Source organism: Leucoraja erinacea, chromosome 13, assembly GCF_028641065.1.
Source record: "Leucoraja erinacea ecotype New England chromosome 13, Leri_hhj_1, whole genome shotgun sequence".
Classification (NCBI taxonomy): Eukaryota; Metazoa; Chordata; class Chondrichthyes; order Rajiformes; family Rajidae; genus Leucoraja; species Leucoraja erinaceus.
The window spans coordinates 24,264,148-24,291,803 of record NC_073389.1 but is presented as its reverse complement, the minus strand read 5'-3'; the positions used below and the strand labels follow the sequence as shown (position 1 = coordinate 24,291,803).

At 39.1% G+C, this 27,656-nt stretch overlaps 1 protein-coding gene across 11 annotated transcripts in view; it reads left to right on the top strand.

Moving 5' to 3' along the window:
• Positions 1-17,718, top strand: part of bcor (BCL6 corepressor) — a 260,969-nt gene extending 243,251 nt beyond the window's left edge. For all 11 annotated transcript variants that reach the window (XM_055644607.1, XM_055644605.1, XM_055644604.1 and 8 more), the window contains 6 exons: positions 5,909-6,178; positions 8,111-8,277; positions 10,312-10,457; positions 13,532-13,609; positions 15,372-15,519; positions 16,462-17,718. In XM_055644607.1, the coding sequence (XP_055500582.1) occupies positions 5,909-6,178; positions 8,111-8,277; positions 10,312-10,457; positions 13,532-13,609; positions 15,372-15,519; positions 16,462-16,750 (1,098 nt within the window). In that variant the 3' untranslated portion in view covers positions 16,751-17,718. The remainder of the gene's footprint in view (positions 1-5,908; positions 6,179-8,110; positions 8,278-10,311; positions 10,458-13,531; positions 13,610-15,371; positions 15,520-16,461) is intronic.
• The last annotated feature ends 9,938 nt before the right edge of the window (positions 17,719-27,656 follow it).

Here is a 27,656-nt window from a genome sequence, read left to right as displayed (position 1 = left end):
TAAACTAGCTTATGCAGAATTTTCCATTTCTGCAAAAAAATAAATTAGGTGAATCACCTCCATTTATATCAGCTTAAATCGAACTATTATGTCTTCTAACACAGCCTACTTCAGGGAACAAGAGGTGGGAGATTTTGTTTACCCAAACTACTAGCATTGCATGATCTACACATGGTCAGCATGATTCATGGTCTGGATTTGTAGCTGTAATGTGAATACGGTTTTAGTGGAGTTTAAGGGAAATGTTAATTTTGGGAAGATTTATGTTGGATAATCAGATATATGCATGGTTTTGCATGGCATCATATGCCTAATTATGTTTAGCGTTTAATTTCATAGTGCATTTTTCAGGTTTTTACTAATTCAATTTTAGAAATTTCATGCTAATATGGAAATAAAACTGTTTTTTAAACTTCCGCTTTAACTCCTTTATATTCAGCACTTAAAATGAATTTGATTAAAATAACTAAAGGTAGATTTTAATAAGTTTCTCTTTCATGGTAATGCCCTGGAAACTGTGCCAACATAAATCCTTGTAAGTGACAGGGCATGTTGAGAGAAGTGATTAGTAAATTATATGGGATCAGCGGTTCATAAATAGAGGCATGGAACACTAAAGCAGGAAAGTTATCATACAAACCAGTCTCCCCTCCCCCATCCATCAACTCCCTCTACACTTCACGCTGCTTCGGGAAAGCAGCCAAGATAATCAAGGACCACCTATTTCCTGGTCATTCCCTCTTCTCCCAACTCCCATCAGGAGGAAGATATAAATGCTTGAAAGCATGTACAAACAGATTTAGCAACAGCTTCTTCCTGCTGTTAGCATACTGCTGAACGGACCACTCATAAACTACGGGTATAGTCCCAATCTCCCAACCTACCTCATACTGGCTCTTGCACTTTTTTTACCTGTACTGTCTCTGTAGCTGTAACTATGTAATGCTATAACACTACTCTGCACCTTGGTTATTTTTCCCCTTGCAACACCTGTTGTATTTGTTTATGGCTTGTTTGCACTCGTGTATTAGTATGATTTGACGGGATAGCATGGAAACAACGTCTTTCACTGTATTTTGGTATATGTAACAATAACAAACCAATGATGTTGAATCTGTACAAAACATTGGTCAGGGCTGTACCTGGAATATTGGAACTGATTATGATCACCAGACTTAAGGCTGCAGGGGCGATTTCTCAGAGTAGTTCCAATGATGAACGGTTTCAGCTAGGTGGCAAGACAGGAGAAGCCATGTTGTGTGCTTACAACATGGAAGTTTGAGAGAGATTTGATAGAGTTGTGCAAGATCACGGCTGGATCAGGCAATATAAACAGAGGGAAGCTGTCTATTTAGCAAGGACCAAAGGACACAGGTCTAAAATGTTGCTGCAATCATAGAAGAGTACTTTGATGAGAATTTACCTTTCTGCAGAAAGTTGCTATGGCTTGAACCTCACTACCTGCAAGAGGATTGGAAACATAATCAATCAAGGCTTTTAAGATGGAACTGGATAGGAATGCGAGGGGAAATTTGTAGGCCTATCGGAAAATAATTTTGAGATTGTGGGGAAAGAGCAGGGTTATGGGACAGATTGGTTTACTTTAGGAGCCAGTATATATACATTGAATGGGCTGAATGGATAGCTCCTGTGCTGTAACAATTCCATATGTCCACAATTAAGTATTAGACAGTTGAACAATAGGAGGCCGTAATGTTAGCATTGTGGTAGTTCTTGTACTTTCTGACAAGATTAATGTGGCCAGGAGGTGAAAATGATGTGTGATGCTAACTTACTCAAAATAAGTAATTTAGAGCCAAGAAATGTTGTGTCCATATGATTGTGAGTACATTTTAATACAAGGCATTATTTTTAATAATAGATGTTTGAAGGAGTGACTGCAAGGAGCAAGTTTGTTTTTGAGAGTGAAACTTTTTTGGTTTTGTGGTTGCCACTGTCATTGCACACGTGATCATATATCGTTAAACATAGTGGTGAAAAATAAAAAAGAGCAGGAAAGATTTGTCACATAGTGCCACGTTGCATTCAGTGTGCTATGAAACCACTTCCCTTCATTGTATACTGGACTTCCTATACTGTACGCAGCTATCTTATAAAGGTGGAAACAGATCTGATGAAGACAGAGGCATTAACTCAACTGTCATTCCTTTCATGAAGATTTACAAAGTGTCATACCACATTAAATTAGCAGAAGCCGTAAATATGACCGTAATTTATAGGATCAAACTCTTTTTAGACTCGTGTTGGGGTAGGTTGTTCACAGATATATCATGGAATCCAAAGTCAGGTTATTAGTGGAGCGTGTGTTTAATACCTTTCACCATAGACCTGGTGCAACATAATCCAAACAGGATTATCTTGAGAGTTATTTTTACATTCCTGCTTGATTTCCTAGAGAGTTATCAATAGCACTCATGTACTATCTTAGTTGCAATTATGGTATTGGGGATCTGGAGGGGTGAGTGGGAGAAATTCTGGTCAAACATATAAAGTAAATGGCAGTGACCTTAGGAGTGCTTAAATGCAGAGACCTAGGGGTGCAAGTCCATAGCTCCCTGAAAGTGGCGACACTGGTGGAAAGAGGACAGAGACATTTGGTATGCTTGCCTTTAAAGGTCAAGACATTGACTTCAAGAGTTAGGACATCATGTTGCATGCAGTTGTACAAAACATTGCTTAGACCACACTTAAGAACTTCAATTATAAAATTATAGTTCTCATTGCCATACTACAGGAAGGATGTGGTAGCAATGGAGAGAGTGCATAAGAGATTCACCAGGATATTGTCTGGTATGGAAGGCTGAAGTTACATGGAGAGATTGGATACGATGGATTTATTCTCCCTGAAATGTAGGAGGCTGAAGAGTTACCTGATAAATGCCTATTACAAAGGGTGAACAATAGGATAGATGGTCACAATCCTTTCTCCCCCAGGGTAGAGGAGTCTAGAACTAGAGGGCATGGGTTTAAGGTGAGAGGGGAAACATTTTGAGAAGACCCGAGGAGTATGTTTTTCACAGAGAAGGTGGCGAAGATTTGGAATGAGTTGGTAGAGGAGGTAGTAGAAGCAGATACTATTATAATGTTAAAAAGGGATTTGGACAAGTACTTGATACTTGTAGAGGGACGCAGGCCTAATGTAGAGGGATGCGGGCCTAAAGAGGGCAAATAGCATAGTTAGGCATCACAGTTGATAAAGGATAATGTCAGTTGTAAAGACCCATTTCTGTGCTGTATCTTTCTATGATTCTATGATTTAGTTTTAATGTGTAGCAAAGAAAAATGGTTCACCAGATTCCAAAATGCCATGGTGTTCCATCCCCCTGCCCCCAATTACTTAAACCACATTTATGAAATAACTGGACAACAACCCTGAGATGTATTTTCATATTCAATCCTTCACTTGCAATCTATTTTGCCTTCTAACTTTTGCTATCATCAAAATGGAAAAGTAATTCAATAAATATTTAAATTAGTTGCACATTTGTTTCATATTCTCCATGAATATGAAACAAATGGGTATCCCTATATGATTCTGCTTAGATTGAGAATTGAGAAATTAGACTGAGAAATGTATTGTGGTGTCCACTGAGTACTATGTTTACATATCTGTTGTGCTGTTGCAAGTAAATTTCATTGTTTCATTTTGGGACATATGACAATAAAACACACTTGACTCCTGACACCTAAGCTGGTATTCCTTCAAAGCACCCCTGAAGAGTGATGACTTTGGGTGACTGCAAGGGTTGAGAGTGCTTAGGGTGTGAATCAGCCATATTCTAGATTGGTAGCAAACTAGTTTAACATGCTATAGTTTACAGCATCACCCACATGTTGCATCAAGTGCTCTTGGATTGGAGGATTATCAGACCTTCAAATCGAGTCCCCTGTCTTCAGGTGCCTTTGCAAAAGGATTTGGAGTTCCTATCCTGTCATGTAGCTAAATCTTAAACTGTTCGTTAGTTGGTCTTGTTTCAGTTCTATTTTATACATATACCTGTCTCCTAATTGCTGTTCACCACTGATGTGGATAAATAATGGTTTTACCTTTCCATAGGCTAGCTCACAAACTATAAACAACATTTACTGTAAGTTATGACAAATTCCAGGATTTGGTAATGTGACAACATCTCGTGTTATTATATTTAAAAAAAAATATGATTGAAAAATGTAATGGATGCAATATTTTGGGAAGCATGTGAGGTTTTGGAAAAGATGAATAAAATAATTTTTGGATGGTATGGTAGATTGAAGAATCTGTACTCATTACAGCAGGGAACACTAGAAGATTTGGAATTATTTAGAAACTGTTGCCTGATGGGATGTTGTAAATAGATTCAGTATTATTAAACAGCATAAATAATAAAATTCCACAAACAGGTAGAAATAGCCAACAAACTGGTTTCTTCTTTGAAAAAGCCTGCAGACACTCAAAATTGCAAGTTTCTTTTTGTTATGACTTTCATAATTAAACTAAACGAGATTTTAAGCATCATATAACCTTTTCTCACTGTTTCTGTGATCCATTAGCTGATAAACTACTCCTAGTCATCTGATCACTTCCAGTCTTGACCATTCAGTTTCTCTTTTCATTTGCCTCCAGTCATCTACTCTATATAAACTGGTTTATCCAAACCTAAAGATGCCCCCATTCTATTCTGCACTAAATCCCACCTGTGACCACCTTGGACCTTGATTACATTGGGTCTCTTTTCCTCCTTATTTCTATCTGCCCCCTATCATATTCTGCAACATTTTCCTTCATCATTCCTATAATATCTTGATACTTTCTGTATTCTCCATTTCAACTTATTATTGGCTACTGCCAAACTGTTACTAAGCCCTACATTGAATTGCATATGTTTCCTACCTGAAACGTCACATATCCATGTTCTCCAGAAATGCTGCCTGACCTGCTGAATACTTTAGCACTTTGTATCTTTTGTAAACCACTATCTGCAGTTCCTTGTTTCTTCAAATTTAAACTGCGGCATTTTAACTACATTCTTCTCCTTAACACTGCTAAGCTTTTGTTTCTACTGTTATAACTTCACCTGGTTCAACATGCATTATTTCTGATTATCAAGTTTATATATCTGTACCTAAAGGAGACGAAATCCTGCTATTTTTAATATAAAATATTACATTTTTTTAACCTATTTAAAATAAATAGGCATTGGCAATTGTTCAGCCATATGAGAACACTGCTGCCAATCTAAGCATTTGTGTATCTCATTTTTAATTTCATCTTGGAAAACGGACTGCACTGAAAAAGGCAGTCTCAATGTGATGTGAACGGAAGGTGCTAAAGGGATGTGCCACCATACTGAAAAGGGATTGCAGACTCCTTTCCTCATCAGAGCACCAGCTGAGTTTTAATAACAGTCTGGAACTTCAGTGGTTTGTTTTCTGGTGCTAGTCTACACATATTCAGATTAATTGAAAGCCATTGCACCAGAAATTGTCACAGGGGAGATTTGAACCCACAATCCATGTGTTGACAGCCCAGAACCAGCAAGTCACCATTTTAAGAATTGATCATATGCCAAGTTTCAACTGGTTGTGTAGATTATATTTTTTGAATATGTCTGACATGTTTCACTTCTGGGCTAAGTTGTGTGCCGTTCCAAGAATGTGCAGAATTTTGTTCGTCTTGTCTAAACAATTACCTTGATTTCACATCATGATAATCTGTTGCATTGAAAGCAATTTTGAGATGTTTCAGAAAAACATGGCACTATGTAAATGATAGAATTTGCTTTGTTGTTCTTCACCTGACCCGTCTTTATTCCTAATTAAGCAGAGAATTTAGATCAAATGTCCACAAAGTAATTATTTGTGCAAATTCCATCCTAGTAACAATCTTCCCGTTGTTAATTTACTACAGGTCAGTGTGATCAGGAATTCCAGAAAACGCCCAGCACTAACTATGGACACAGATGCCACACCAAAGAAAACATGCGAGCAGAAGTCCTCTGATCGTTTATTGCCGATTCCATTAATACTGCAGTCCTCCCGGCCTCTGAATGCACAAGCACTCATCAGTCCACAGGAGACATCAATAAATCGCCCCATGCCACCGGAGGCACGCAGACTCATTGTCAATAAAAATGCCGGTGAAACCTTATTGCAAAGAGCAGCACGTCTAGGCTATGAGGTAGATATTTGTTTAAACAGAAATCATTTTAAAATTTCTTAAAACTGTATCCTATTTTTAAAAGCCACAATAATTTTGGCACATGCAATATTTAAACAGAACAAAAATTGTATACTGCAATTTCTAAGAGTACACCATAAAAAAATAAGAAATGGCCACAGGGATAAATTGAATAGTACTGTGAGCTTATTCTGCCTGTTAAAAAGATCACGGTTAATCTTGTTTCCTTGCTGATTTCAATACTTCTCCTGCTGCCAAATGTACTCAACAGTTGAGTACACACTGTTTTGGGTGGAGAATTCCAAAGATCCATAGCCATCGTGAGAAAAAAAATTCTGTTTGTCCAAGTCCTAAATGGCCTACACAAGACTCTGAGACTGCTGTCTGGTTCCAGATTCCTCAGCTGAAGGAAAAAGCGTGCAACCTGACAATCCATGACATCACCTGTTGATCATTTTAAACTCCAGTGTTACTCAATCTCTTCTCGTAGTTCAGCTTTGATACCAGTTGGCAATTTAGCTCTGCAATCTCCAAGGCAAGCGTCAGTCATACAGTACAGAAACAGGCCCCGCGACCCCTACTCATCCATGCTGACCAAGATGCCCATCTAAGCTAGTTAAATTTGCCTGCATTTGGTCCGTATCCCTCTAAATCTTTAATATCTATGAATCTGTCCACGTGCCTTTTAAATCTTATAGTACCTGCCTCAGCTACCTCCTTTGGCAGCTCATTTCACATACCCACCATGCTCTGAGTGAGACACATTGCCCCTCAGGTTCTTATTAAAGGGTCTGTCCACTTGGCCACAATTTCCAAATTCACACATAGGTGACAGATGAAATGTAATGCCTAGAAAATGGTTTTACATTTAGGAAGAATAAAGGCAATGCAATCTAGAGGATACTTTTCTAAAATGCGTACTACAATAACAGAGATACATAGGTATATGCTCCAGATGGTTGGCAGGGCAGGTTGAGAATCTGGACACCCACAACATGACATCCAAGATATTTGAAGCAACCTTTCCAAATCTGTCATCCTTTGTTCTTTCCCTTTTTCAATATCTTCCCATTGCCCACATATTTACTGAAACTCCCTTATTCTACCATGGTATTTATGTAATTTACCAACACTGTATCATCATCACTACCATCATGCCTAAGGTATTTCAGGCCCACAAATGGATTAGAACATAAATTCAGAAGTAATAAAAACAGAATTAGGCCATTCAGCCCATCGAGTCTACTCCGCCTTCAATCATGGCTGAACTATCTTTCCCTCTCAACCCCATTACCCTATCTTCCCCCCATAACCTTTGACACCCTTACTAATTAACATGGAACAGTACAGGTACAGGGTTTGCAGCCATGATGCCAAGCTAAATGAATTCCATCTGCCTGCACATGATCCATGTTCCTCCATTCAATGCATATTCATGTGCCCATCTAAATGCCTTCATAAACCACTATTATATCTTATTACGTTGGAAATTTCACATTATTCAAACAACTTTAACGAATTTAGAAAATATTTGCCAATTCAACGTACAAGGCTTAGATTGATTATCCTACAGCAAAATAGTTTTTTCAATGCTACAACTTTTTAGCTTAAGATAATAACCTTTGAAATATTTGGAAGCTCAATAACAACACAAATGTGTATGTAAAAGACTTTAATGGAACAAAAACTCCCACGGTCCTCCACAGGGAAGGCTATTGAACAAGATTCAAGGCCACCAATGGTGATACAAGTTCAGATGACAGCTTGCTTTAAGAGGAATATTTGAAAGCAGGTAGAAAAACATTGAGGTTAAGGGAGGGAAATGAAGGCTGGTGAATTGAAAGATTGGGGCATTTTGGCAGGTACATTTGCAGCAGAAATCTAACCTTTGTTTCATAATGCAAGTTAATTCATTGTGTTTTTCTTCGCCAGGAGGTCGTGTTGTACTGTTTGGAAAACAAGGTTTGTGATGTAAATCATCACGATAATGCAGGTTATTGTGCTCTACATGAAGCCTGTGCCAGAGGATGGCTCAGCATTGCATGTCACCTTCTGGAACATGGAGCTGATGTCAACTGCAGTGCCCAGGATGGAACAAGGTATACATTTTCTCTGGTTATTGGAGTCATTCCTGGCTACTCCCTCTTCTCCCCTCTCCCAACAGGCAACAGGCCCTTCAGCCCATCTTGCCCGTACTGACCAAGATATCCCATCTACATTATTCCCACCTGCTAGCATTTGGACCAAATCCCTCTCACATGTACCTGTACAAATGTAATTTTTTTGCATATAAATTACTTTGTTATTTTTGTTTAGCTGGGCAAAGTAGAATTAAACAAGGAATGGAGCATTTTCTCATTGCAGCACCAAGGTTCAGCCTCATGTGTGATAGTTGTGACAGAGAGCGACTGAGTGCGATGGTTGTGGGTACGAGTCCTGCTCCTGAGATTTAGACTTATTATAGTGTGGTGAAGTGAGAATGTTTCCTTGTGCTTAGTGCCATCTTTTCAGTAAAATATTAAACCAAACCAGGAAGCACAAGGAATTTCAGATGCTGGAATCTTGAGTTTTGGAGGAACTGAGTGGTTAGGCAGCATCTGCGGATGGAAATGGCCTAACAACAGTTTGTCTGTTCATTTTGTTTCTCTAGCACTTTGTCTTTTAGTCAATAGACCAAACCTGTTTGTTATCCCAGATGAATTCTAACTGTCCAAGCACCAATCTGAAGAGCAGGGGAGTTATTTCCAGTGTCCGAATCAATATTTCCAGTGCAATTAAGGTTACCAAAAATAAAATAGAATGTCCGGACATTGTCATCCATGTTTGTTCAGGTTTACTGAGTGACTAATCTTCATTAGCTGTAATATGCTTTGTGATTTGAGTATAGGAGCAGGGAGGTTCTACTGCAGTTGTACAGGGTATTGGTGAGACCACACCTGGAGTATTGCGTACAGTTTTGGTTTCCAAATCTGAGGAAAGACATTCTTGCCTTAGAGGGAGTACAGAGAAGGTTCACCAGACTGATTCCTGGGATGTCAGGACTTTCATATGAAGAAAGACTGGATAGACTCGGCTTGCACTCGCTCGAATTTAGAAGATTGAGGGGTCTTATAGAAACTTACAAAATTCTTAAGGGGTTGGACAGGCTAGATGCAGGAAGATTGTTCCCGATGTTGGGGAAGTACAGGAAAAAGGGGTCACAGTTTAAGGATAAAGGGGAAATCCTTTAGGACCGAGATGAGAAAAACATTTTTCACAGAGAGAGTGGTGAATCTCTGGAACTCTCTGCCACAGAAGGTAGTTGAGGCCAGTTCATTGGCTATATTTAAGAGGGAGTTAGATGTGGCCCTTGCGGCTAAAGGGACCAGGGGGTATGGAGAGAAGGCAGGTACAGGATACTGAGTTGGATGATCAGCCATGATCATATTGAATGGCGGTGCTGGCTCGAAGGGCCGAATGGCCTACTTCTGCACCGATTTTCTATGTTTCTATGTGATGTCTGGATATGAAGCAAGGTACTATACACGAGTATTTTATTTTAAACATTGTCAAATACATTGCCCAATGCAGCCAAGAGGTATTCAGATAGGACATGTTACATGATCTCTGTGAGCACAGTGATAGGAACTATATTTGCCATTAGTAATGTTGCTCAATTGACCCTTCGATATCCAGTACTTCTGTCTTTCTACTGAACAGCTATACATCTGATTCTTAAACAAATACTCCCTAAATAAAATATTACTGAGTTTACCCCTGCATATGCAGCTGCGTGATTAATTTAGGCTGCAGAGAACCATCAAAATATCCCCAACAAATAGCAATCCTGTATCCTTCTCAAAGGAAGTAAAATTACTAATTCAAGCTTAATGCCAAACTGGTGTTTATTGGTCTCTGATGGAATATACATAATTATGGACAAATTGGTTACTGCTACAAGGTTATCATGAATGACCAGTGCTCGGTGATTTACCGTCGGTATAGATATATATATATCTATATATATATAATGATAATGATATATATATATATAATGATATATATATCATTAACCCATCATAAGTTACAGCAGAAGTGAGAGGAAGGAAACATGCTAGTCGAACATCAAATTAAATAGCTTTTTTTTTCTGCAGGCCAATCCATGATGCAGTTGAAAACGATCACTTGGAAGTGGTCCGACTCTTGCTTTCATACAGCGCAGATCCAACTCTGGCCACGTACTCTGGTCGAACTATTCTCAAAATGGCACATAGTGAAGTGATGGAAATGTTTCTGTCAGGTATGTTCATCTTCCAGTTCAACTTGTGCTTTGTAAAATTCCCTCTGCTATAAACCTGGCAGCGCAACAGTGGAAGACTAAAAACTATTTAATTCAAGTAATTACCACAGGTTATATTTTAATGGGATATTCTCTCCTATGAAAAACATGACATTGTAAGAATAACTGACAAGCATGAAATCTAGAATGGTTGACTGTAGCAAGAGTACATAATCTTAATATGGACAAAATATCTTTCTGTGGATGGATTCAGATAACCTGAACCCAGCATATTTAAAACTGTGTAGATGTGCCCATCCTTTTTCTCCAGAGATGTTGCCTAACCCGCTGAGTTACTCAAGAACTTTGTGTTTATCTTCTATATTTAAAACAGTAATATTCCATTGGCTCAATAGATTGTTTTTAAACGTCCTTCATGCCTTGTGTATATACTTTGAGCTAACACAGAGAATGTGCTCCCAGGGGTGGTCATGGAAACAGCTATGATAGTGGCATTTAAGGGGCTTTTAGATAGGCACATGGATATGTGTCTGACGAAGAGTCTTGGACTTATATCAACCTGATTTGATAACCTCAGGGGGGTGTGTGTGTGTGTGTGTGCGTGCGTGTGCACACTGTGTCTTTGCAATCTTTGTCTATAAGTTGTTTATCACAAATATTATTAATTGGGTGGCATACTTTGCTTGGGTAAAATCTATAACACAAGTTGTCACATGAGTTGATTCAGCTTTAATGTGATCATTGTTTGCCCGTTATTTGGGGCCGCCTTGTTGAGGTTGATAAGGCAATAGTGGCACAATGCTTCCATTGCAAATCAAGTCAGAGACTGCGTGTACCAGTGGTGTACTGAGCACATGTTCCCAATAACAAAAATGCAAGGTCAGCATTAAGGAACAGTCCAGGTGCATTTAATATTACATACAATACCCAGTTGATCAAAACTTGGGCAAGGTTTTAGACATGGGCTCAGCGATAGAGTAACTGTCTTATAGCCCCAGGGACCTAGGTTTGATTCTGACTATGGGTGCTGTCTGTACAGAGTTTGTACATTCTCCCTGTGACTATGTGAGTTTTTTCTGAGTGTTCCATTTTCTTCCCACATTCGAAAGATGTGCGGGTTTGTAGGTTAATTGACTTCTGTAAATTGTCCCTAATGAGCAGGGTAGAACTAGTGTACAGATGGGCCGAAGGGCCTGTTGGCATTCTGTATCTCTGAAACTAAAACAATGAATGGGAATGGTCGAGGTTGGGCATAGATGTACGTGCTTTCATCACATGATGTTGTACACAATGACAATGCCAACTTACAAAACAGAATCTTTTTTTCTTAAGCAAAGTGCATTGAATGTAATGTATAATGCATGATAATAAGTCTGCTCTCAGCACAGTCATTGAGTTAAAGATGAGGTCAAATGCATATCCAAGTCCACAGCAATCAGTTAATTCTGCAGAAAACAAATTTGATCTGCTCAGAAAACTGATTCTGTGAAATGAATGAAAGAAACAGAAGTGATGATAGAGACCACTGTAAACTCTCCTAATAAATATAGGGCAATTGCTGCAGATCCTGTTGCAGAGATTAGCATTTGAGAGACTTTTGGAAAGGCATACAAATATGGAGTGATGGAGTGATATCGATCATATGCAGGTAGATAACATATTGGCATCATGTTCGGCACAGATATTCTGGCCTAAGGGGCCTGTTCTGGTGCTTTACTCTTCAATGTTGTATGTTTGTAGTTTGAGATGGAGGATGGTTGACTTCAAATGATCTGTAATAATTTGGTCATAGTCACTTAGACCAATGCAACTTAATTTCCTTTCTATCTGGGAAGAGTATTACCCTCTATATGTCACAGGGGAATTGAACTAAATTGGACTAAGAAAAAATATTTCATCAGATGTATCTCTGCAATGGGATAGGACCCAGTTGCCTTTAGGAAGTACTTAACTTAGCTGTTATTTAAATGAACACTAACACAGCTATCTGGCTGAAAAAACAGGCACTGATTTATGGTATCCTCAAGGACTTACTATTTGCCCAAAGAAACTTCTAACCTATTTGGGTACTATTGCTTGACTCCATAAGGGAGTGGTAGCACAAAATAATATAAATACCTGGCACTCTTGCATTGAATCTCAATTTACCCCAAATTTGTAATTGCAGGTGTTTCTGGAGTCTATGCAAATCCAGTCAGACAACTTTAAGCCGGCTCATATAGTTACTCGGTTAGCATTTAGATATATTGTATAAACATACATATATACTCCTTCTGCTTAAAATAAATAATTTACTGTTAATATAAAACATTCAGTTTGTTTAATTGTTTGTTTCTTTCTATAAATGCAGAATATTTTCCCTAATTATCTAAATAAAAGACACGATTAATGGGGACACTGAATTAACAGTTGTTGAGTTGCTTTGAATGGACTTTGCTGTTTCATCAAAAAATGCATTGATACCTTTTTTCAAAACTAGCAGTTAAATCTCAATGATGCTTCATTGTTCTCGATTCTCCTTCCCCACTTCACAAAAGGCAAATCTGTGTCATTGACGGCAGAGAACCGAACAAATAAACATGCAGCCTTGAAATGTCATAAAAATGATGCCTAGTGTTTTGTATAGCTATGTAATTATATTTTACATGTGAACACACATAAATGTCAGACAGGCATTGTCCATTTGGTGTAGTCTGCCACGCAACATCATGATAGGTCGTGCATTACATCCCCTCACCAAAGCCTGCAATCTCCTAGGAGAGAAGAAAAGCCAGGTTTAAAAATAAAGGGAAGTAATGTTGTAGGGTGAAGTGGATCAAGAATGCTTTTCTTCAGATACTGGAATTTCATATGTAAATGATATTCTGCATCTGGTCAAACACATTGTTACTTTATATTTACATGTTTGGCTTCATCATTGTTAAATCAGCCATTTTAATTCTAACTTGAGTTGGGATATATGTTTTGCTGCTGTTTTCTGTTAATGTTTTTTATGTTGTATGTCACAACTACAATGTGTAGTCATTTGGCCTTCAGTGCTTTGACCAATATGTGTGTTTTTACCTCACCCCCAGAGTATTTTGCCGACTTGCAAGGTCGAATCAATGATGACCCTGGTTTGTACTGGGATTTCTATGGCAGCTCTGTGTGTGGTGAGTGATACACAAAGATACTGCAATTTCAGCAGAAAAGTAATAATTAAATATATACAAAAGTACTATATCAATGCAACAAACAAATTCCCTTCAAGATTATCTGTTTTTTTCTACATATTGTCTAGGAAAGTTGGGAGGGGGTAGTTGAAATGGATGAAGAAATGACAGCAATTGAAGGGACAGGTGAAGAGGGGAGTTGAAGGGAAGAAACACGACCTGAGGAAGTAAAGGGAGAAGAGGGATGGTTAAGATTAAGGGAGGGATGGAGACAGGAGGGAAGTGTGAGGGGGAGCACGATGTAGAGGTGGAGATTGCTTTGGTCATTGGAGTATATGCAGTAGGTTGTCCTTCATTGCTATACCTTCAGGGCACGGTGTGTCCATTGTACAGGGTGAGGTGATAGGGTTTCGCATTTTATTTAGCAGTTATGGTGGTGGAAGTGAGTTAGAGCGGGATCCACCTGTGCTCTGTCATCATTGCAACAATACAAGGTGGCCTTAATAAACCTGCTAAATGTTTGTATAATTGCCAAATGAACCAATGCTGGTAAATGCAAGTTTAATAAATGTTGTTAGAAAAAAAAAAGACCAATTACTCCTTGAAAGGTAACGTTACTAGTGAGATGGGACAGCAAAAGCTCTAGGTACTGGCTATTGGCCGGCTTCGGCATTATTTGAAGAGATCATCATACCTGGGCTGTTGCCAGAAAGTCTGGATAGCTATTGTTCTCCAGTTTTCAGTTCCCTACAGTAGTACATCTTCCCATGGATCAGATCCCCTCCTAACTCGCTTCACTCCTGGCTTCATGTGCCTTATCCCTCACTCCCCCCCTTCATCTGCATGGTGATTGTCTCCAATACCAACCTTCAACTCAATTTCTCCATAATTGGAGGACACGGGATATTGTAGGAAATTCTACCATGTGCCATAGCTTGAGTATTGGATCTGCTCCCTCAGAATGTAAACTATTGTCAAAGTTACCTTCTATTCGGTGCACTACAGTAATTCACAGCTTTGATGAAAGCATCTACCAATCTCAAAGTCTCCAGCACCTGAAAGAATTTGTACACCAGGTACATGGGTCACCTCAAGGTCTGAGCATCATAACGTCAAAATATAGCTGCTTGATTGTCACTGGATCGAACTCCCAGAACATATATCTAACAGTGCTTGAAATTCCTTCACGCACTGGACCAGACCAGTTCAAAGGGCTCAGTCTATCATTTTACTTGGCATCTTAGGCTGAAACAATAAAAGAAAACTTTTAAATGTTAACTGGCCCTTGGGTTTTGGATATCGAACTGAACGTTAGTGCATCCTTGTTCCTTTTGGAATTCAATAACAAGACTTGCATCCACTTGCATACACGTTGATATTGTTTGAAAGTGGCCTGTGAATAGAAAAAAAATATTTTGTAAGATTATTTGTTTTATGTCATTTGATACTTTAAAAGGCAAAACTTGATATGACAAGAAATATATCTGCATACTAATGAACCTTTGCAGTCTTTCAATACTATACATTCCTGGCAGTTCATGCACCCAATTGGGTGAGTTGTGTGGTTGCTAATTGAACTCTGTCCCTTCCCAATGGGTGAAAAACCAATTGTGTCCAAAGCCTTGCTCTGCCTTTTTCAGGAGGGAAAGGGGTATCAAGCTGTACATTCTGAAGATTCTAATAGTTATGCATTAGAATTTTATAGCCACAAAAATAAGCTCTGTTCTATTTTGCAAGTAACCATTATGTTTTGCCATTTCAGAACCAGTGGAAGAGTCTGGATTTAATGTCTTGGCTAATCCACCAAACCCTGGTGATGAGGAAGAGTATAATGATGATGTGTTGGAATTCGAGTTTTCTGATGCGCCTCTTTTACCTTGTTACAATATTCAGGTTTCACTCTCTCAGGGGTATGTATTCAACATTTATTTTTGGCTATCCAAGGTGATTATTGGTAAATGTAAGCAGCTAACAAGTAATACTGATGGACAGAAAAAGACACAAAGTGCTGGGTGGGTCAGGCAGCAGCTCTGGAGGACATGGGTAGGTGACATTTCGGGTTGTGTTCCTCTGACCCAAAACTGGAGGGCACACTGAAAAACAGCATGCTTCCCAATCCCTCATCCATCCCCTGTACCTGATGGCTTTACTGGTGTTGTAACCTAATTTCTTCAGAGTCTCAGATGAAAGTACAAATCGCCTGAAAAGTGAAATGTGATTGTGGTCGTTTATGACTATTTATGTCTTTTGGCACTTCAGGCAAGGCATCAACAACTGTTTGTCATTTGCCATCTTCTCCTCCTCCATCCATCTCCAATTATCCACAGGCAAAAACTGTCAGATTTTCCAAAATGCCTTAAATTGCACTTTCTTGGTATTGAGAATGTACACTCAGTGCTTGTTTCTGAGACTTAGTTCAAGGTGGCCACAGGCAGCTCTGGCTGAAAGGAATGGGAGGAACTGGGGTAAAAAGATGGTGGTAGTTCAGGGCAGATGGGTTCTGTGGAGGTTTTCAGAAGCCAGGACGGGGGGGAGCATCCATTCTCTGACATCCTTCTTTTTAACATCCTAAAAAAAAATCTAATCATTCTAACATTGCTGTTTGTAGGAGCGCTCCTTGCACAGATTGGTCAATGTTTTATTACATTAGAATTGAAATAATACTTTGAAACTATATCAGACTCTAGAGTATGTACTTTGGGATAGTCAGAATGAGTTTTGCAAGGTGTTGAGACTGTTATATTGCATTAGTTGACAGTCTTCCAAACTATAATACTGTTCATGCAATCCATTATAATGACTTGGCTTATTTTAAAACTTGTAACATGTTTCTTTCTTGTTCTCCAAAACAGTCCCCGGAACTGGCTGCTATTCACTGATGTACTACGGAGATTGAAAGTATCAGCGCGCATCTTTCGGACCTCATTCCCTCACATTGAAAATGCCACCATTTCTGAGGTGGAATTTTATAGACAGGCTTCTTTGAGTCAAGTTTTTACTTATCCGGAGGATTTTGAAACTCCAGACAATGACAATAAAGAAACACTGGAGCTGGTGGAATTCACAAGTGAACTTCAGGACTTATTGGGATCATCTGTCACATACCTGTATGCTGACAATGAGGTGGAAACGTTTAATTAACTGTTGAAGGAACAGTTCTCACACATTAACAGCTGTTCTTACATTCATGGCCTACATTTTAAAGAAATGCTTGTAAATTATGTAAATGATGTGGATCGTTGTGTCTGGGGGGAGATAAATGATATTCTAAATACTAAATGACATAATGTTGTCTATGTTCTTGTACATTTGAAAACCAGAATTCCTTTTTGGATGGAAACGCAATTTTTCAGAAAAGTATCTCTTTGTTTATACATTTCTTTTGTATGCTGTCCGTTTCTTATCTTTATGTAAATGTATTTTTCTGCATATCGGCAAGTAGCCCAAGTTAGGAATGTTTTTCCTGACCCAATGCATATGTAAACACATTCATTTGATAAAATATTTTATTTTAATTTGTTTTTTTAAAGAAGCACTGATTTTAAGATGATGTCCACTTTCAGATCCTGTGGACTCTGTCACACAATCTGTTTGGGAGGCTTGGTTGTGGTGAGGCACTTCACTTTATTGTTTACAAAGTTACCTGCTGTGTGGTCAGGTACACTTAATTGGGTAAAATCCAGCAGCTTGTAAGATAATGAAAATGGTATCCTTGCATCAGATAAAAATTGATTTGGATTTACTTTTAAATAACCACCCTCAGACATCATCCAGTCCCTTATACATATATGTAAACATGTTTTACTTTTTTGATTTTATTTAAAAATGAATTTAATATTTTTTCTGTACTTTGTACAAAATTATGAAATTTAAGATTTTAGAGGATTGTACAATAAAATCTGTTTTGTCAAGAGTGGAGTTATACACTGTGGATGTTGGGGAACTAAATGTTTCTGATAGTTGTATAATATTTTAGACCATCTGTTTAACTTTGTAAGTAAAACTGCTGTATATTTAGGTTTATATTTTACACAGTGACTAAAACAATTTTTTCCTTAAAACAAAAGCCAAAAAAAAGTGTCTCGTAATAAAGACATGGTTTGATAAAGGGACATAATGTGCCATATTACTCGTGTACACGTATAATCTCACAATCACAATGCAAGCCCGGAAGTGATTAAGTAAGGTACCACAATTACCACAGAGGTATGTGCTTTCAAAATTATCAATCAAAATAATTGCCCATTCTAAATTATCTTTTTCATCTTCACCTTTCTTAGGTAATATACCACCAACTCAGTTGCACTGGATACCTTTAAGGATTGTGTGCAACATTATTTAAATAGGAAAAATTCTTAACATTTCATGCTTCAATATATTAAGACGCTCACTATTTTGACATTGCAGCTTTTCCATTAGTTTAATCCAGCATATTTGTCTTGTGAAGTGTCTTATTGAAGGATTTTCTACAAAATCATACAGTATTGTAACCAGATTACACCCAATCTATTAATCTAGAAAATCTGTCAAATTTGTTAAAAAATAAATTGCTTCTGAACATCATGTTTAATATCTCTAATAGACCATTCTTCCCAATATCATAGAGAGCATTTCTCTGGCTCCTTTTATGAATTGACCTTAGGTGAGATGTTGAGTTGATTAGTCTACCATGCCTTGGCTAATTCTTGAGCTTTTGATTTTCCATAAAAGTACATCAAAAACGTACTGTCTAAAGGGAAGTCTCCCTTCTTCCACAAAGGATAGATGTTTTGCAGAGAATCTATCCAATGTTATTGTCTCTGTTGCTGGTGACCATCTAATGCTGAGCCACTATCAATTATTGATATTTATTGCTATCATTTGTTCATATTGCTTCTTGTTCATCTCATCAAATGTCTCTGATAGGCATGGATAGAGTAGAACCTTTGTCCCAAGGGTGGAAATGACAAAGCTATGTCTTAGGGAGCATCTTAGCAAAACAATACCATGGAAAAACTCATATGAAATGTGCAATAACATGGTTTAGGTAACAGTACAGCACTGTGAATACCAACACCAAAATAATCTGAAGGCCAGCACTGCCAGATTTGACACATGATTGAATACAAATACTGAGCCAACCATGTGCTAGCACAGTACAAAGTCACACCACACTGCTTTGTCCGTGGAACTCAAGCATTCATCTTTATACTTAATACAAGTAAGAAACCTGATCAATCTAACAGACTGTGAATTAGCTTTAACAAAACATAATTTTGCTTAATTTCAGAACCTACTCAAACCATGTCATTTGAGTCATGGCACATTGCTGGAAAGGCCAATAAGGCTTGAATATACCCTGATCTGTGATTGTTTAATACTGATAAAATGTGTAAGCATTGAAATTTGTTCTCCTGCTGGCAGTGTCTTTAGAAGAACATTTAATAAGTGAATTGGGGAAAGGATCATTCAATCCATTTGTACAACTCCAGCATACTGGAGATAATGACGTCCAACTGGGATTGAAAGTCTATCATTGGCACTCAGGCTGGCCTATCAAATATTAATTTGCAAATAAGGTGAGAGGGGGTGGATTTGATAGGAACCTGACTTTTGCCACAGGATGGTGGGTAAATGGAAGGAGCTGCCAGAGGGAGGGGGCGAGGGGGTAGTTCAGGTAGGTACTATAGCGACATTGGGATAGGTACATGGATAGGAAAGGTTTAGAGGGATATGGGCCAAAAACAGGCAGGTGGGACGTGTAGATGGGGCATCTTGGTTGGCATAGGCATGTTGGGCCAAAGGGCCAGTTTCAATGATGTATGACTATGACAATTAAACAAACTAAAGCAACCAAATTTTCTCCATGGGAGCAGTTGCAGACAAGATTTGTCATGTAACTGGGTTCCACATGGTAGGCTGCTCTGGAAGGTTAGATTGCATGGGATCCAAGAAGAGATAGCTGAATGGATAGAAAATTGGCTTCATGGAAGGAAGCAGAGAGTGATGGTGGAAGGTTGCTTCTCGGACTGTTGCTGTTTGCTGTTTGTCATGTATAATCAATGATTTGGATGAGAACATATGCAACAAGATTAACAAGTTTGCAGATAATACAAAAGTGGGTGATTTTGCAGATAGTGAAGATGGTTGTGAAAAATTGCAGCAGGATCTTGATCAATTGGCCAGGTGGGCTGAGGAATGGTTGATGGAATTTAATACTGAGAAGTGTGAGGTGTTGCATTTTGGGAAGTCTAACATGGGCAGGACCTGTACAGTGAATGGCAGGGCTCTGGGGAGTGTTGTAGAGCAGAATGGATCTATGAGTGCAGGTGCATGGTTCCTTGAAGGTGGGTCAAAGGTAGATAGGGTAGTCAAAAAGGCTTTTGGCACATTGGCTTTCATCAGTCAGAGTATTAAGTATAGAAGTTGGGAGATCTTGTTGCAATTGTATAAGACGTTGGTGAGGCATATTTAGAGTATTGTGTTCAGTACTGGACACCATGTTGTAGGAAAGATGTTGTCGAACTGGAAAGGGTACAGAGAAGATTTACGAAGATGCTGCCATGACTAGAGGGTTTGAGCTATAGGGAGAGGTTGAGTAGGCTGGGACTCTATTCCTTGGAGCGCAGGAGGATGAGTGGTGATCTTATAGAGGTGTATCAAATCATAAGAGGAATAGATCGGGTAGATACACAGCCTCTTGCCCAGGGAAGGTGAATCGAGGACCAGAGGACATAGGTTTAAGGTGATGGGGAAAAGATTAATAGGAGTCTGAGGGATAACTTTTTTACATAAAGGGTGGTGAGTGTATGGAACAAGTTGCCAGAGGAGGTAGTTGAGGTAGGAACTATCCCAACATTTAAGAAACAGTTAGACAGGTGTATGGATAGCACAGGCTTGGAGGGATATGGACCAAATGTGGGCAAGTTGGTCCGAAGGGCTTATTTCCACACTGTATCAATCTATGACTATAAGTATGGTTGACGGGACGTGGTCAAATAAGCACACCTTAACAAGTCTTTTAAAAGGAGTGAGAGGGAAATAAACAGGAAATGTCAATGTTTTACTGAGGGGATTTTCTATAGCTAAAGAATACACAAGGGTTACAAGTTGCAGAGGTGAAGGAGGTTTGCAAACCTGAACAAGGCTGATAAACAGCCAAGACATGAAAAGATCAAGAGTCAAGAGAGTGTCATTTGTCCCAGATAGGACAATGAAATGCTTCCTTGCTGCAGCACAACAGAATATGTAAACACAGTATGTAACGGGAGAAGAAAAAAAGTTCAGTGTGTGTACACATAATAAATAACAAATATAGTGCAATAATAAGTCTGTTGCAATTCAGAGCTTATTTAGTAACAAGTGTGAGAGCTCTTGTAGAATGTCTGAATGGGAGGAAATGCAGGCTGGAAGATGTATGGCTTTGCAAATGCAGTTTTAGCACTGGTTAAAGTATGTTTGCCAGCAGTAGGACAATTGCACATCGTGTTTATTACTCTCATCACCCACGAAACCATAAGACATAAGAGCAGAATTAGGTCATTCAGCCCATCAATTCGGCTACGCCGTTTGATCATGACTGGATTATTTTTCCTTCTCAACCCTATTCTCCCCGTAACCATAATATTTGATGCCCTTACTAATCAAAACACCCATGACTATTACCCTCACTGGTGACAGGCAATTTAGTTGGCCCATATTTTCAATCCTTTATTGCCACACAAGGCTATTCAATCAATCAATCAATTCGAGAGCGTTTAGGCTAAATAGTCATGTTTGGATGAGCTGAAGTGTATGGAGAGGTCAAGGATGAAAGCAGAGCAGGAAACCATTGGAACAGTCAAGTCTTGAGATAACAAAGTTAAAGGTAAGTCTCCAACAGGTCAGCCAAGGCACATACAAAGACGATGATCAAATGTAGATGGAAGTAAATGGTCATGATAATGCAAAGATTATTTGTTGATAGAAGATGGCAAATACAGTGACAGAGGAAAAAAACACCCTAAGGATGTAAAAACCAGCAAATAAAACAGATTAATAGCTTACAGAAGTTTGATAGAGACCAAGCTGAACTCCACTGTAACAAGTGGACAGTGAGGAATGGAAATCAATGGAAATATTTTACCTCATTATTCTCGCACTGAGGCCAAAGCTCATCTATTAGGAAAAAACTCTTTACAATTATAACAATTCTACAATCAAGTATACTTTGTACGAATCGGTTCAAAGGTAAGCAGCACTACACCTCTCCCACCACCTGGTTGCCTATGTGACAGCTTATCTGATCACATCAGAAGGTCTAGCTATTTACCTATTGTTACCTATTTCCTCTTCAAACTTCCAAAATCTCTGCCCGACATCCCATTTATTACTGACAAAATAGTAAATTGAGACAATCGCCCTTTTACAAATCCCAAGTTCATAATGAAAATGCCAAATTTGTTGATGAACAGAGGAAGTGAGACTCAGTGAAGACTCACCACAGAGCTCAAAACACGTTATTTCTTCACTCCCTCCCATACTTGCATTGAAGCAAAAGACAAAAACATCACTTTTTTTAGACACAAGGAGCTGCAAGTGCAGGTTTACAACAAAGACACACAGTACTAGAGTAATTCAGTGTGATTGGCAGCATCTCGTGAAATCATGGATATGTGACGTTTCGGCCTGAGGCACTTTGTATCACTTTGTTAGCTTTATTGCAGAGCAATATCACTATTGCCAAGATTTTAATATTATTGAATTTTTATTTAGTTTACAGGATAGAAACAGGCCCTTTGTCCCACCAAGTACGTGCTATCCCATACTCTAGTTCTATCCTACACACTAGGGACAATTTAGAGAAGCCAATTAACCTCCAAACCTGCACATCTTTGGAATGTGGGAGGAAATTATGGATCAATCGGAGAAAACCCACGCGGTCACAGGGAACGTGCAAATTCCGCACATAGTCAGGATCAAACCTGGGTCTCTGGCACTGTAAGGCAGTAACTCTACTGCTGTACCTGTGTGCCATGATAGCCTCGGTTCACAAACACAGAACCCTGATGAAATGATACAAGGTGGTATTTATGTTATTCACCACCCAAGTTCAGGTTGATCATTGGAAGACAGTGTTAAAAATCTATCACATATTCTATTTTCTTGGTCTCTCTCCAAGGAGAAAACTTCAAATCCCAGGAGTGCTCAGGAACCAAGTATATTACCCGCTTGACATCGGCAAGCACTGAGTAAATCCTGCACGGGCTTTGGCTTCAGTTATGTACACTGCATGAGTGAGAGCCTGCCTCAATTACCTCCTCCGGCAGCTCATTCCATACACCCGCCACACTTTGAGAGAAAAAGTTACCCCTCAGGCTCTTATAAATGTTTCCCTCCTCAGTTTAAATCTATGATCTCTGGTTCTTGATTCCCCCACTCTGGGCAAGGGACTCAGTCTGTCTACCCGATCGATTCCTCTCATGATTTTGTACACCTCTATAAGATCACCTCTCATGCTCCTGCGCTCCAAGGAATAGAGTCTTAGACCGCTTAACCGCTCCCTATAGCTCAGGCCCTTGAGTCTTGGCAATATTCTTGTGAATCTTCTCTGCGCCCTTTCCATCTTTCCTATAACATGGTGCCCAAAATGGCCACAAGACTGCTCAAGTAACTCAACGGGTCAAGCTGCCTCTGTGGAGAATGCTGATATTTCAATTTTTGTCTGATGAAGGGGTCAAGACCTGTAATGTCACCAATCCATGCTCTCTGGAGATGCTGCTTGATCCACTGAGATACTCCAGCACTTTGGGTCCTTTTGTACAAACCAGCACCTGCAGTTCCTTGTTTTGACATATTTAATGGCATTTAATGTTCTAACAACAACCTTCTATTTTGGCAAAGTTTATATTTGTGACAAAGCAAAACATTTTCTGACTTATCAAAGAGCAGCAGGTACCATTTTACTGACTCCCATTATCCTGTTCATTTCGCTGTTGGCTGCATGTTAATTCAATTGTAGCACAAACCAGAGAATTACTGGAATTTACACCCACTTACAGTGTATCATTTTACTAAAATTATATTTTTCTGCACTCATGTAGAAGGAGGCTAACTGAAAACTTAATTTAAAAAAAGGTGAGAATGAAAACGACATGTACAAAATCAACTTTTGGCTAACTTCTCAACTCGAGCCAAATTCAATTTTATGCCAGGAAATGAAACCCACAGATTGCATAACTCTCCAACAGCTTTAATGATCGGTGGCCTTTGTACTAAACGACAAGGGCCAGGACAACCGCCAATTCTGCCATCATCAACCAGCTTCAAGTTATCATTGATCCTGGACTAGGAAGGAAGTAGGCTATTAAGTATACATGTCGGGATATGAAAAGAAAACTGGAATAAAGAGTTGATGGGTCTGCTAGAACATTATGGAATAAGTGAATACATGAAGATTCAACAACTATTACACTGGTCAGAAAACATATCCCACAGTCTTCATAAACCTGGAGAATGTCAAATCTTGGTAAAGTTGTTTGTTCAATATAACTCGCAAGTAATGAAATCATAAACAAAAGTACCTTTTTCTGCCATATTTGTACCAAGATGTCCTATCTAAGATGCCTCCACTTTTTGGACTTTCTCTCAGGAACTGTAACGCTACAACGCTGAGAACTCTATCCTGCGCTCTGTATCTTTCTTTGTGTTTTACCTTTTACATGATTGTATTTATGTACAGTACTATTTGATATCAACGAAACACGTTTTTCTCTCTCGCCGGGGCACATGATAATTACCGTAATTCCCAGCAATGAAGACGCTATTTTTTGCCCGAAAATGTACCTGCTTCTTGGAGGCCGAAGGTTAGGTTGTTAGCCAATAAAGATAGACTTGGGCCAAATCGCTTTTAAAACATGGGGGGGGGGGGCACAATGAGGCCTAACACAGGGCTCGGCAACCTCCGGCCCAGATCCAGCCCGTAACCCCAACTCATCCGGCCCGCAGGCGTATTTTTTTTCAGTTAGTTTTCGCGACCTGGGAACTGCATCCAGACCAAGCGAACCAACCTGGGCACTACTAGTCCAGTCAATCTAGCAAATTTGAGGGGGTTACCCACCACTAATTGCAAAATAATTTATTTTACTGCAGTCCATTCCAGTATGGTCCCCTAATCACCTACTAAAAGTCCTAAAAAATCCTAGCATGGGAAAGTGGAGTTATTGGCATAATATGCAAATTAGCTTTGCCATTAGAGAAAAATAATATTTCATAATTAATTTCAGGAACATGGCAACTTGTCTAACTGGTAGCAGTGGTTCTCCACAGTTCAGTCCAGAAATAGCCTTCATTAGCCATCAAACAACCTTCAATAGCGTTTGAATGCATTCCAACTATCTCCAAGGGACCAAATGTGATATTCACAGGAGAGATTTTGATGAAGCTGAAGAAACATGAGTTGCTTGTCAACAAAGTAAACAAACAAAGGTTTCTTCATATGCTGGGTTCCTTCCTTGAGAGGGCGGGCTGCACAACGATTCATGCCAAAGGAGATGCAGACATCATGCTCGCCAAGGCAGCAGTAGAGTCAGCCAAGGTTGTTGACACCATTCTTATTGGTGATGATACAGATCTGTAATGGAGATGCAATCAAGAAGGAGCTATTCATGAAACCTGAAACCAAAGCCAACACCAAAAACCACAGGGTATGGAACATTAAGAAGACAATGAAGATCTTGGGAAAGAAAATCTGTTCCAGACTACTCTTCGTACATGCATTGCTTGGATGTGACACAATATCAAGGTTTTTGGTGTAGGCAAAGCAGGAGCCCTAAAGCAAGTCCAGAACAATGTTGATTTCCAGCAAGTTGCCGACCTGTTTACAAAAGAGGGTGCTGCAAAGAAAGATATCATTGATGCAGGAGAGAAAGCCCTAGTCTACATCTTTAATGGCAAGAAGGGTGAATGTATAGATGCTCTGTGCTACAAGCATTTCTGTGAGAAGGTGGCAAAAAGCAACAAATTTGTGGAGCCTCAGACATTGCCGCCAACAGTATCATAGTCTGCAAGTATACTTTCAGACTGGACAATTGAAACCAGAAGAATGGGGATGGAAGATCACTGTTGGTCAATTAATGCCAGTACAGACACATCTCCCCTCTGCACCAGCGAAGTTGACCAAGATATTCAGGTGTAACTGCATAACCAGGTGCAACACCAGAAGATGCACCTGCATGAGTATTCCCATTGACTGCACATGGATGTGTGGAGTGTGTAAAGGTCTAAGTTGTGGAAATTCATCTCGGATGGAGATAGATGACAGCAGTGCTGCTGAGTGACATTGCCTGAAATTTCACGAAGAACACTAGCCAAGTTGTAGTTGTGAGAACGAATGTCAAATATATATATATATAATGTTTATTTATAAATATGGCTATTCTCATCTTGATTGGGTGACACTACCTCAAATATTCCAGGTTTTACTTCTTGCTGCTTTATCTAATTTTTCATGCTTGCTTTCTTATGACTTTTAGATGCCATTGTTTGTATCAGCACACGGATGGAAAGATATCAGCCAATTTTTATTGTCGCTGATTGAAAAAGCTAAATCTTTTTTTTATTTATTTTTAATTTTTTTATTTTTTATTTTTATGATACTGCCTGTAAGGGAAATTCTTTTGTCTCAAATTGAGACAATGACAATAAATTTGAATACAATACAATCATGCAAGTTAAACATAATATTAACCTTTGAATATGTTCATCATGTTCACAGATCATGAAAACATGGTTTTGGATACTGGAATTGCTGCTCATATTACAAACCACAGTAGAAATTATTAATTTTCTCTAATGGCGGACACTAATTTGCATATTATGCAAATTACACCACTTTCCCATGCTAGGATTTTTTAGGATTCTTCCCATGCTAGTCCCCGTCCCTCAGACCTGAACCGCACAGCGCATTGTGGGACAGGAAAGGATGGATGATCCCCGGTCCAGGTTGCCTCCTTGAAGGAGTTTCACATCTTTAGTACTGACTAAACCTGATCCTGTCCCACCAGCCTTTTTTTCAAAATTTGGCGACTTAAAATGGGGGTACGTCTCGGACGCAGGTGCTTCTTCATTGCCGGGAAATACGGTACATACCTAAATCTAAATAACATATTTCTTTAATATATCCTATTCTAATATGATATATTGAAAAATAATGCTATAAGCTGAAAGGAATTAATCCTCTTATATATTTCACATGTACAGTACCCTCCATAATGTATTGGACAAAGACCCATCATTTATTTATTTGCCTCTGTTCTCCATAATTTGAGATTTGTAATAGAAAAAAATCGCATGTGGTTAAAGTGCACATTGTCAGATTTTAATAAAGGCCATTTTCACACATTTTGGTTTCACCACGTAGAAATTACAGCAGTGTTTATACATAGTCCCCCCATTTCAGGGCACCATGATGTTTGGGACACAGCAATGTCATGTAAATGAAAGTAGTCATGTTTAGTATTTTGTTGCATATCCTTTGCATGCAATGACTGCTTGAAGTCTGCGATTCATGGACATCACCAGTTGCTGGGTGTCTTCTCTGGTGATGCTTTGCCAGGCCTGTATTACAGCCATCTTTAGCTTATGCTTGTTTTCGGGGCTAGTCCCCTTCTGTTTTCTCTTCAGCATATAAAAGGCATGCTCAATTGGGTTCAGATTGAGTGATTGATTTGGCCACTCAGGAATTTACCATTTTTTAGCTTTGAAAAACTTTGTTGCTTTGGGATCACTGTCTTGCTGCAGAATGAACAGCCGGCCAATGTGTTTTGAGGCATTTGATTGAACTTGAGCAGATAGGATGTGTCTATACACTTCCATCATGCTACTACCATCAGCAGTTGCATCATCAATGAAGATAAGTGACCCAGTACTTTCAGCAGCCATACATGCCCAGGCCATAACACCCCCACCACTGTGTTTCACAAATGAGGTGGTATGCTTTGGATCTTGGGCAGTTCCTTCTCTCCTCCATACTTTGCTCTTGCCATCACTCTTATATAAGGTAATCTTCGTCTCATCTGTCCACAAGACC